The 10,325-nt window shown below is 41.8% G+C and overlaps 2 protein-coding genes across 3 annotated transcripts; one reads left to right on the top strand and one right to left on the bottom strand.

The window, feature by feature from the left end:
• Positions 1-659: 659 nt before the first annotated feature.
• ppil6 (peptidylprolyl isomerase (cyclophilin)-like 6) lies at positions 660-3,000 on the bottom strand. Its single transcript, XM_020097695.2, has 8 exons — positions 2,794-3,000; positions 2,617-2,712; positions 1,887-2,075; positions 1,691-1,753; positions 1,396-1,543; positions 1,150-1,209; positions 904-1,039; positions 660-820 (listed from the first exon to the last, which is right to left on the bottom strand). Exons 1-8 carry the CDS (start codon positions 2,869-2,871, stop codon positions 709-711), a joined length of 882 nt encoding a protein of 293 aa, XP_019953254.2. The 5' UTR covers positions 2,872-3,000; the 3' UTR covers positions 660-708.
• LOC109636131 (GEN1 Holliday junction 5' flap endonuclease) lies at positions 933-9,877 on the top strand. 2 transcript variants are annotated; one of them, XM_069514823.1, is made up of 13 exons: positions 933-1,060; positions 3,557-3,755; positions 4,156-4,332; positions 4,621-4,731; positions 4,814-4,887; positions 4,978-5,063; positions 5,320-5,470; positions 5,701-5,737; positions 5,826-5,906; positions 5,992-6,122; positions 6,215-6,276; positions 7,267-7,416; positions 7,994-9,877. In XM_069514823.1, exons 2-13 carry the CDS (start codon positions 3,591-3,593, stop codon positions 9,352-9,354), a joined length of 2,586 nt encoding a protein of 861 aa, XP_069370924.1. In that variant the 5' UTR covers positions 933-1,060; positions 3,557-3,590; the 3' UTR covers positions 9,355-9,877. The 2 variants fall into 2 exon arrangements, with proteins under 2 accessions (XP_069370924.1, XP_019953248.2); XM_020097689.2 differs by lacking the exon at positions 933-1,060 and adding an exon at positions 3,164-3,465.
• The last annotated feature ends 448 nt before the right edge of the window (positions 9,878-10,325 follow it).

Genomic DNA, 10,325 nt, shown 5'->3' with positions numbered 1-10,325 from the left:
TACCACAATTAAATAAACCAAATTATATGATATTAAAAATAAACTTTATTTGTAGAGCAGCTCAAAGTCCTTTACATGTGATACAGATGAAAATAGCAACACGTTCAAATGACATTTAAAACAAGAGAACACATTTTAAGATATTTTAAAAAAATAAATAAGAAAGGAAAAAAGAGAATTAGGACTTTGCATTGACTTCCATTCGTTGGGTACAGCCTAACCAAAACTTTATCCCTACTGTATATAACCTTAACCTAACCACAATTCACATCTTACCCCTCACCTTAACCTAAACATGTCTTCAGCTAATTGTTATTGAAGTTAATTTAATTAAGTTAAGTAAGATTTTTATTTTTATTATTATCATCTATTTTCTGTATGGAAGAATTTTTGCTTTTACTAAATATGAACAGCAGGGGACAGCAGTGTCAACTAAATGTCTAACCTTATCTTAATTCATGTTATTAAATGTAACTTTTAAAAATGCAAATACAACTTTATACAGGTGTAATAATGTCTATCACATCAGCAGATTTATTTAGGACCACGTAAGAAAGCTAGAAGACAAGGACACAAAACTTACTAAATGAGAAACAGTGACAATTTACACTTATATAAAAAGGTTTTGTAGTAAAGCAAAAATACTCTGTTTGTGTTAATTACATATATCTTACGGTTTATTTTACTGCTCCAACTTCAACTTCATTCTTAGAGTTTTAATACTCCACAATCTGTAACTTTACATTCATACTTAGGTCTTTCATTGCAAGTCTGGACCTCCTCCAATCTCTTGAGGACATCAACACCCTCCACCGCTCGTCTAGGATGAAAACAATGACATCAAGTAGAATTTTAAGATAAGATTATACAGAATAGGCAAATAACTATGTGTGTCATACAAACCCAAAGGCGACATAGGTCCTGTCCATCCAAGTTGTTGGCTGCAGCGTGATGTAAAACTGGGATCCGTTGCTGTGGGGACCCTTATTGGCCATCCCGAGCATGCCTCGCCTCGAGTGAGAAACAGCAAAACTTTCATCTAAAAGGAGAAAACCCGCAGGTGAACTTATAATTAAATCCATAAATCCTCACATGCACAGTTTGTTCTCATGGAAATACTGTAGCTGTAAATTGTTAAAACGTTTTTACCTTCGAAAGTTGGTCCATAGATTGACTCACCTCCATTGCCTTTCCTTTCTGGAGAAATATCTACAACAGTGAAAGATACAGTTGTTTTTTTCAGTATCACAGTGGTCTTGTGGCACGATGATATTGCAAAATAGCCTTGACACGCTTAATCTCACTTCAGTGATGTAGTTTGATCATTTCAGATGCTTTTATAATATAGACAAGTGTCGGTCAGCGCTTGTATTACACTATAAACCCGTACAATACCTCCACCTTGCACCCAGCCGCTGGGCACTACCCGGTGGAACAGAGAGCCCTTGTAGCAGAGTGGGAAGCCGCTCTGTGACCGTCCCCTCTCCCCTGTGCACAGCTCCTCAAAGTTTCTTGAAGTCTTTGGACAAATGTCTGAGAACAGCTGAGGAGGAGGAGGAGGAGGAGGAGGACAATGTGTCTTGAGAACCTCAGTCACTTCTAAACATAAAGGCTGTTACAGAGGTGACGTAACACTGGTGGTAAACAATGTTAAAACACATGTGGATCCAGCACTTGTGTGTTTTCTCACCTCAAACACCAACCTCCCGGCTGCTTCTCCTGCTATCTCAATGTCCATGAAGACAAACTGATGCTATAACAAAAGCACATCGACATTTCTTTTTACCTGTGACAGTCACCGATGATCGACTGGAGCAATTCAACCCCCACATGTCCATTATGTACCCACATACAGTGTTATTCATGTGACTGTGGTGTTCACTTGCCCCACTGTTCTGGAGATGTTTGGTGTAGTAGTCCTCAGCAAGAGCCTCATAGAAAGCCTGTGGCCGAGTGACAGTAAAATCCCAGTGGTTCTTTGCCCAGCCAGCGAAATCCTTCTCATCACCGAGGAGACGGCCGTTCAGGAAGCACATCAGGCTGCTGGAGTACTGCCACACTTCACCACGCAGCTCCTGAGTGTTGTGAATCAGCATTTCAGAATAACCATGACGTCACACTATACCAGTATATTGTTGCGTGGGTGGGTTTAGATCTATAGTCGAGCATCGAGGAGCTGCAGTTCACACAGTCACCTACATTGTTTATAACAGTAATATCCTCACTCATTCCAGATGAAGTCAATTCGTGTTGAGTAATGGCTGAATGCAACAAAGTAAGGCCTTTGCTGTTTGTAATTTTGATGGAAAAGTCCAATGTGAAAAAGGCCTATAGAAATACAATTTTTTTAATTGTTGTTATTAATAGTGTTGAGTATTTAAATCTCACTACAATATTAGTTTTGTTGAATTGTTGCTCCTGATGTAGATATAAAGTATTTAAATATAAAGAGATCAGGGTAAAGAAAACCACAATATGCACAATTTATATTATATACATTCATATTCATTCTCTGCCCATAGATCCCTGTCACCTGAAATCTTACACACTGGACCTTTAGTGAATGATTTGAAAGTAGAACTCTATAACCAAATAAAACACACACGTGTTACTCACCCTTTTCCTCTCGCACAGGTATGTGTCCCAGTCTAACTCAAACAGAGCTTGAATGTTTGGCTGCAGAAAAGCTTCCGGAATCTTCTGCTGGAGTCCCTGTTGCACACAGAGTTGTTGTTAGTGGTCAAGTGAAAAACTTCAGGTCAGAGAGAAGCTGGACAAATCAAACAGTTTAACCTCGGCGATACTTTTGGCTTCGTGGAAGTGGCTGTCTTTAATCAAGCCGATGATCTCTACGTGTGATTTTGACGCCATGTTTGGAGAAAAACACTCAAAGAGCAAAACTCTGTGGACAGGAGCCTCGTATCTATGGCAACAAGCCTCAGGAGGCGCTTTAATATGACGTAGGGGTTGCAAATATCCGCTCTCGTTCCATTTAGTTAAACTAGCACCTTTATCCCCCCTTGTTTTCCAGTGAGTGCGTCGTTTTTAATTAATCAGCACTGTTTTCTTCTGTACATGTTTTACTGAGTCACCGTTTTATAGCTATTGTTTTAGTGTAGCTCTCAGAGCCAGTGTTACGGTTGGTACAGGAACAAGGCGGCTGAGCTCATCGAAGCGGGACGCGGCCCAGCGGCGCCACGGTTTGAAAGCTCCGGCTCGTTGTTCTCTGTTGTGTCGCGTCGACGGGTTGTTTACACTCGGCTCTCCGGTGAATCGCTTTACAAACACGAGTTCCGGTGTCGTTATGGGGGTTCACGGCCTGTGGTCCATCGTGGAGCCGGTTCACGAGTCCGTGCCTCTGTACAGTTTGAGCGGAAAGACGCTGGCTGTGGATCTGAGCCTGTGGGTGTGCGAGGCCCAGCACGTCCAGGCCATGATGGGGAGGGTCACCAAGCCCCATCTGAGGTGACCCCCCCATGTTTCACACTCTGCAGCTTCATCTCCACTGTTCCAGCTCCACGTCTGATCCGCCGCCTTGTCTTTGTGTCTCCTCCAGGAACCTGTTTTTCAGAGTGTCCTCTCTCACGCTGATGGGGGTGAAGCTCGTCTTCGTCATGGAGGGAGAAGCCCCCAAGCTCAAAGCAGAAACCATGAGCAAGAGGACGGACACGAGATTCGGCGGATTGAAGAAGACCTCTGCCCCCAAGTCTGCAGCCAACACCAGCAGGGGGCGCTTCAATGCTGTGCTCAGAGAGGTCGGTGGCTCCCTCTCTCTCCTGCAACCTCCAAATGTTAAAGGGAAAGTTCACCCAACAATTAAAATCCACTCATTATCTCCTCACCACTATGCTGGTGGAGGGGTGGGTGAACAGTTTGAGTCCAAAAAACACTTCTGGAGTCTCGATGGTAAACAGCGTTGCAGCTAAATCCAATAAAATTGAAATAAATGGTGATCAATTCTTCAGATGTCAAAAACAACAGAAGACAAACATGAAATGCCTCCACACTGCTCCTGTGGTGTCATCCATTGAAGAAGTGCTCACCATTGGATTTGTATTGCAACGCTGTTTACCCATGAATTCTCATTTCCCTTTAAGTCATAATCAAGTCATGTTGTTAGTAACTCTCTCTCTTGTCTGATCCTTGCTTCTGCAGTGTGCGGCGATGTTGGACTACCTGGGCGTGCCCTGGGTGACAGCTGCTGGAGAGGCCGAGGCCATGTGTGCTTCCCTGGACTCGCAGGGCCTGGTGGATGGCTGCATCACCAACGACGGAGATGCATTCCTGTATGGAGCCCGGACCGTCTACAGGAACTTCAATATGAACACTAAAGTATGTTCGTTAAAGTTGATCTCAGTCATGAACAGTGACAACTAATGAATGAATTTCAGATTTTGTAATTGGTATTTAATTACACTATTTACTGAGTGAACACCCAAACCAAATATTAGCTGATTAAAAACAACATTTATGAATAGGTGGTTGATTTACTCTCCTCTGTATATTTTTTTTGATTTTTTTGTTCAGATGATGAGTTTTTAATAACAGTGGTCCTGATTTTTCACCCATCTCTGAAACTATCCGTGTCCGTACACAGTATTTACTCACGTTTTCCTCCAGGACCCTCAGGTGGACTGTTACCGGACCTCTCTTATGCAAACAGAGTTACAACTGTCCAGAGAGAACCTCGTTGGTCTGGCCATCCTCCTCGGATGTGATTATATTCCTAAGGTATGGACGACCCTTTGAAGGTTGCAATTCACTGACACGAAGGACCAATGTTAACATATCTTATTTTCTTGCTTCCTCAAAGGGCGTACCAGGTGTGGGCAAAGAGCAAGCTCTTAAACTTATCCAGACACTGAAAGGACAAACACTTCTGCAGAGGCAAGAGACAAACATCCACTCATCACTTCTTCTCCTGTTTCTTGGACATAACGAGTTTTGGTTTTTCATTGAACCTGTCACTTCTTTCAGATTCATCCAGTGGAAGGAGGATAATACCGGTGTGTCTGAGGCAGTTGTGAAAAAAGTTCCTCACTGCCTCGTATGTCGACATCCTGGTGAGTGGTGCCCTGTGTCTGAACTTGATAAGAGGCTTTACCCAATATGCTCGTGTCCAACTTCTCACACTAGCTGATTGTAAAGCTATTTAACCTATCACGGTGAAACGTACACGTATGTGAGAGATGTCTGAACACACCTCTGATATTACACCCACGTTGTAGTCGTATGTTAAGTATTTGTTTTTCTCTCCTCTTTCTTTGTCTTGCTACTCCTGGAAAATGTTTATTCTGGTTCGTCTTCTTTCATTTTCAGGCTCAGCGAAGGCACACGAGCGTGGCGGCTGTGTGCTTTGCGACAGTAAACGTTTTTGCCAACCTCAGGATTTTGATTACCAGTGTCCCTGTGACTGGCACCACTACGAGCTGACCCGTCAGGCTTTTTCTTTGGAGGCAAATATCAGGAAGTATGTGACTCTGAAATTACATAGTTAACAAACAGTCATTGGTTCAATACTTGATTATTTAGAGTTTGAACATTTATTTGGGCACAAAACATCTCAAGACATCAACACTGACAATCTCTTATACATTTTTACTGTTTGCTTAATCAAATTATTGAGAAAATAATTCATAAACTAATCAAAGATGACAATAATCATGAGTATTCTATTAAACTACTTTGTTTCTCTTTAAGGAAAACACTGGCAAGTCAACAGTTCCCTTTCACAGAGGTACAGCTGTTTTCATCTGCTCTTGCTCATAAGTTATTGTTTCATATATAATATAATTATTAATGTATGTGTTTATTTCATTTTTCAGATCATTCAGGAGTTTCTGATTTCCAAAGATAAGCCTGTGTTTAATTTCAAGAGGAGACAGCCAAATCTACTGTCAATGCAGGTAATTGGTTTGTTGTTGATTACTTGTTCAGTCAGTTGTTAAGATGTCTTTTAATGAGTTGCATGTAAAATAATTTGTTTTCCAGAAATTTGCCTATGACAAGATGGAATGGCCAAAGCACTACACCAGTGAAAAGGTTTTAGTCCTGATGACCTACACAGAGTTGATGAACAGGAAATATGGAAGAGGAATGTCCTCACAAATCAAGCCGCTCAGGTAGTCAGACAAATTCAGTCTTCACCACAAAAAGTAAATATTTTGTGACGTACTGTAATACAGGATTGATTACATACTTTTCTCTCTTAAAGAATATGGAAACCAAGAGTGAGGAATGCCATCGCTTGCTTCGAAGTTATCTGGAGCACACCAGGTAGGTTTGACTCTTGTTTAACCAGTTTTCCTCCCCTCGTAACGTAAGGATGAGAGGAAGGAACTACATCTGACAAAACTTCCTCTGACTTGAGTGACAGGACTGCTGTGTTTAAACGGAGGCTGGGGTGCGAGGTGTTTGTCACCGGGTTGTCTGTTAGTGCCTGGCTGTGAGGTAGGGCTCAGAGGTGGCAGATCAGTCACAACAGCCACTAGGTGCTAAAGTGGCTTCCTCCCCAGGCTGGGAAATCTGTCGTATCAAAGTCCACCTCACTAACAAGCCTGTCTGACGTGATTGGCTTGAGAAAATCTCAATCAGCAAATAACTAACGTGGTCCCTCGTCTCTTACTTTACATCATGGGAAAAAACAAATACAGGGTGGATAATGGGCATATATCTGATAATTACTCATGTCACACACGTCCCTGGTTATTAATGCATGCTTTTGCAATGGAAGCATAGTTTTTCTTAAGTGCCTTTATCCAAAATTGCTTCACAGTAAACTTTGCTCCCCTGGTTAAAGTATCCTTGACTGTCCTGTGTCTAGATTTAGACAGATATTTGGTTGTTTGGTGGAAATTGATTGATTTATCATAAATATGTATGTTTAACTGCCAAATTCCCAAACAGTATATCACCTTATTAACCCATTATGTATCTTCTGAATGTGCATGATTTGTGAAGTTAGTTGTTGCAAACGTTTTGATAACATTTAAAATATATTATATGTTTCTGTATCAAAAATATATATTTGCACATCAACATTTCCGAGTTGTCAAATTGTGCATTCATTTCTTTGTTTTCTACTGTGTTTTGACGTAGTGTTTATGTTTATACTAAGTCCTGTATCTTTCTGTACTTGCTTTACTGTAACAGCAAAAGTCTGTGTTTCTTAAATTTCTCTCCGCCGCAATAAAGACAAAAAGAGGAGCAGCTATCGACTGTGAGCAAATGTGACCTGACCTTGAAGTTTTTTCTTTCTTTTTGCAGAGCACTACGTGTTTCCTGAGGATCGGCCTGCAGAGGATCAACAAGAAGTGAGGACAGTAGAGGAAGAATCTCTCTTTCATGTGGCCTTCCCAGAGGTGGTGGAGAGCTACCTGAGAGAACAAGCTCTGGCTGAAGAAAACAAGACAAAAAGTGAGACGATACTTTATAATATTCATGTCAATAGATAAAGGTACATTTTTAGTTTTTATGAGTACTTTGCATCTTAGTCTTGGAAGGTCGACCTTATCTGACAGTAAATGTAAATAATTTGTTCACGTGCCATCACATGGCAGACGTTAACAGGCTAGCAGACTTCCCACACGGGTGTTCTGATCAAAGCCACGTGGAGCGTTGGCTTGTTTTTCAAAGCTGTCTATTACAGCTGCTCTGACACCTGAACTTATAGAGTTTGGCAGCTCAGCTTGTTCACAGCAAAGGCTTTGATGCAGCCGAGAGGCGTCTGTCTCACAGGCCTAGCTGTCACTTTCTGCAGGTTGTGCTCTGCTCCGCCTGGTTGTCACTGCTGTAGAGCTCCACGCTCTAATACGTAGTTTTGTAGAAGTGGCCACTGAGATTGACAATAGTACAATTCAAAAGATTACGTGTATAATGTTAAACTATTGCATTACTGGCTATTAAATAAGTTTAGGTTGAAGTTGAAACTGGTAGAAACACTGACAGTTATATCTTGTCTTGTCTTGACTTTCAATTTCAATTTCCTTCACAGAAAAGAAACCAAAGAGTAAAAAAGAGAAGCCATCTGACGTCTCTGATGGTATCACAGACCTCTTGGCTCAGATGAGCCTTCAGAGTTCTTCCACTCAACCACAAATGCTGCTTCCCACCATTTCAAACACAGAAAAAACGGAAGTGGTGGATTTGTGCTCTCCGGTGAACCATATGCAGCATAGAAAAGCAAAAGAAGACCACATCAGAGTGGGCGACTGCCCCAACACTCCTCTGTCTCATCCAGAATCAGAGGCTGTCGCTTCACCGTCTGTCTCTTCCGTTATTGATGCTCTACACCTGAGTGATATTGACTGGGAGGCTCCGTCCTTCACATCCTCTCCACCTCCACAAGTGGTTAAAAACCACACCACTGAGCCCAGGATACATAAATCCATGGACGAGGCCGTTGAGGAAACAGAGGTCGCACACACCAAGCAGGAAACCTCAAGTGATGTCAGACCAGCAGATTCAAGATCTGCTCCAGAGCTGTGTTCCACAGAGTGTCCACTGAGGGACAGGGTGCTCATGAGGAATGCAGCCAAAGCTCTAAACCAGCAGGTACACGACGATGCAGTCTTAAAAAAACTAAATCATGAGTCGGCTTCTGTCAAACACATTGCTCCTCACAACACCAACTCAAAACCAAACCGACAAAACTCCAGTAAAGCTGGTGGTGACGGTAAATTGACAGAAAAGGAATGTGATGTCAGTAACAAAGAACCACTCAGTAATGGAAGTCAGCGTGTACAGACGAAAGCAGAAAGAGAAACTTGTGCTTTCAATCTGGCAGCACAAGATCAACGTAAGGTGAAGGACAAACATAATCGTTCCCAAAGGCCTCCCCAGAAATATAAATTTGTCAGGTCGGCCCTTTCAACTTCCTCCGCCCCACCACAGAGGCTCCACTCTGACCCAGGTCAACGAGACAAAGACAGGGACGTGCCACAGACCACCAAGAAGAGTGTTTGTTTGAGCGTGTGCTCATCCAGCGAGGACAGCGACACAGAGAACCTCCAGATTGGACCTCTGAGCAAACCTCAGATGAAACCCATAAACAAGAGAAAAGATGGTGGCATTACAGGCATCTCTTTGAAACCACTTTCTGGACCCAACACAACCAAACAAACAGTGAAACCGGCTCATTGCCATCAGCTACCAGGACCAAAATCTCAGAGACACACTACAGGTGTCGATATAAACACAACACCTGTATCAATGAAAAGCAAATGTCAGGATGTGACTGTGGATGTGCTGCCTCTGAGTCCGGCTTCACCGGTCACTGTGTTGGACGATTCAGTGGTTTGTAGTGACAGTCCACTGCCACTGGCCGAGAGGCTGAGACTGAAGTTCCTGAAGTGAGAAGCGTGGGTACAGGACAAGGGACAAGGACATTTAAGTTATGTTAAATGTGGGTTTTTTTATGATTTGGGAAACAATTTATCAAAATAATAAAATAAATTTAAGGTCCACTCACTAGCTTTTTACAGTTGAGCTGCAACAATTATTCAGTGAGATTCATGGATCTTGATTTAAAAAATCAGGCATGTTTGGGAAGACTTATGTTTATTTTGAATCTGGAAAATCAGGGTAAAAATCAGGATCTAGTGGATTTAAATGTGGTTTAACTCCTGCACTTATGATAGACATTATTTCATTAATTGTTAATGGAGTGTAATAAGATGTTTGTTGGATTATGTTTTGAGATTGAAAACCTTGACTGGTTACATGGCCTCTGCAGAAAACATGAAAATATTCAAACAAACAAATTCTTTAAGTTTTGTTGCAGCAAAGTTAGTCTCCCCATGTTGCCTGTTTCTCTAACAGGTAAATGTTTGCAGATTAGCACAGTTTTAGGTATTAAATACCATATAATGACACCACATGTGCTTGTTTTCTCCCACTGTTCTTTTGACGAGCGCGTAGGACACTGAGCCATTGGTTTTACAACCCGCTAGTGTTGCTCCCCTTGATCGTGAGTGAGGCCTTACTCACCTTTTCAGACATGAAAGGTCTGGCAGGAGCTTGGTGACAGCTGCCCAAATAACAACCCAGCCCCAGGACCGGCTCTTGAATCTTATTTTTATGTAAATCTAACAGTTTGTCCAGATAAATAAACCTGCATGTTCAACCTTGAGGAAGATTTTAGGATTTTAACACACCTAAAACAGGTAAAACTGCATCGGAAAAAAGATAAGTAACTTTATTGATCTAACATTGGGAAAATTCACTTGTTGCAGGAGCAGACAGTCAAAAAGAAGCAGGAAAAATTGCAAGTTAAAGTGCAAAATATTATAAAAATATATTCATATCCATAATATAAAGTTTCCATT

This window comes from Paralichthys olivaceus, chromosome 19, assembly GCF_024713975.1.
Source record: "Paralichthys olivaceus isolate ysfri-2021 chromosome 19, ASM2471397v2, whole genome shotgun sequence".
NCBI lineage: Eukaryota > Metazoa > Chordata > Actinopteri > Pleuronectiformes > Paralichthyidae > Paralichthys > Paralichthys olivaceus.
The sequence above is the reverse complement of the archived record's forward strand: the minus strand, read 5'-3'. Positions and strand labels throughout refer to the sequence as shown.

Bases quoted from the DNA above. Each gene is read 5' to 3' on its own strand.
- ppil6 (XM_020097695.2), bottom strand. From the start codon at position 2,871: ATGGCGTCAAAATCACACGTAGAGATCATCGGCTTGATTAAAGACAGC. The intron at 1,040-1,149 runs GTAAAAACGTTT...TTCTCCTTTTAG, and splicing joins CTATGGACCAACTTTCGAAG to ATGAAAGTTTTGCTGTTTCT. The intron at 821-903 runs GTTTGTATGACA...TTTTCATCCTAG, and splicing joins AGGACCTATGTCGCCTTTGG to ACGAGCGGTGGAGGGTGTTG.
- LOC109636131 (XM_020097689.2), top strand. From the start codon at position 3,305: ATGGGGGTTCACGGCCTGTGGTCCATCGTGGAGCCGGTTCACGAGTCC. The intron at 4,333-4,620 runs GTATGTTCGTTA...GTTTTCCTCCAG, and splicing joins ACTTCAATATGAACACTAAA to GACCCTCAGGTGGACTGTTA. The intron at 7,417-7,993 runs GTGAGACGATAC...TTTCCTTCACAG, and splicing joins TGAAGAAAACAAGACAAAAA to AAAAGAAACCAAAGAGTAAA.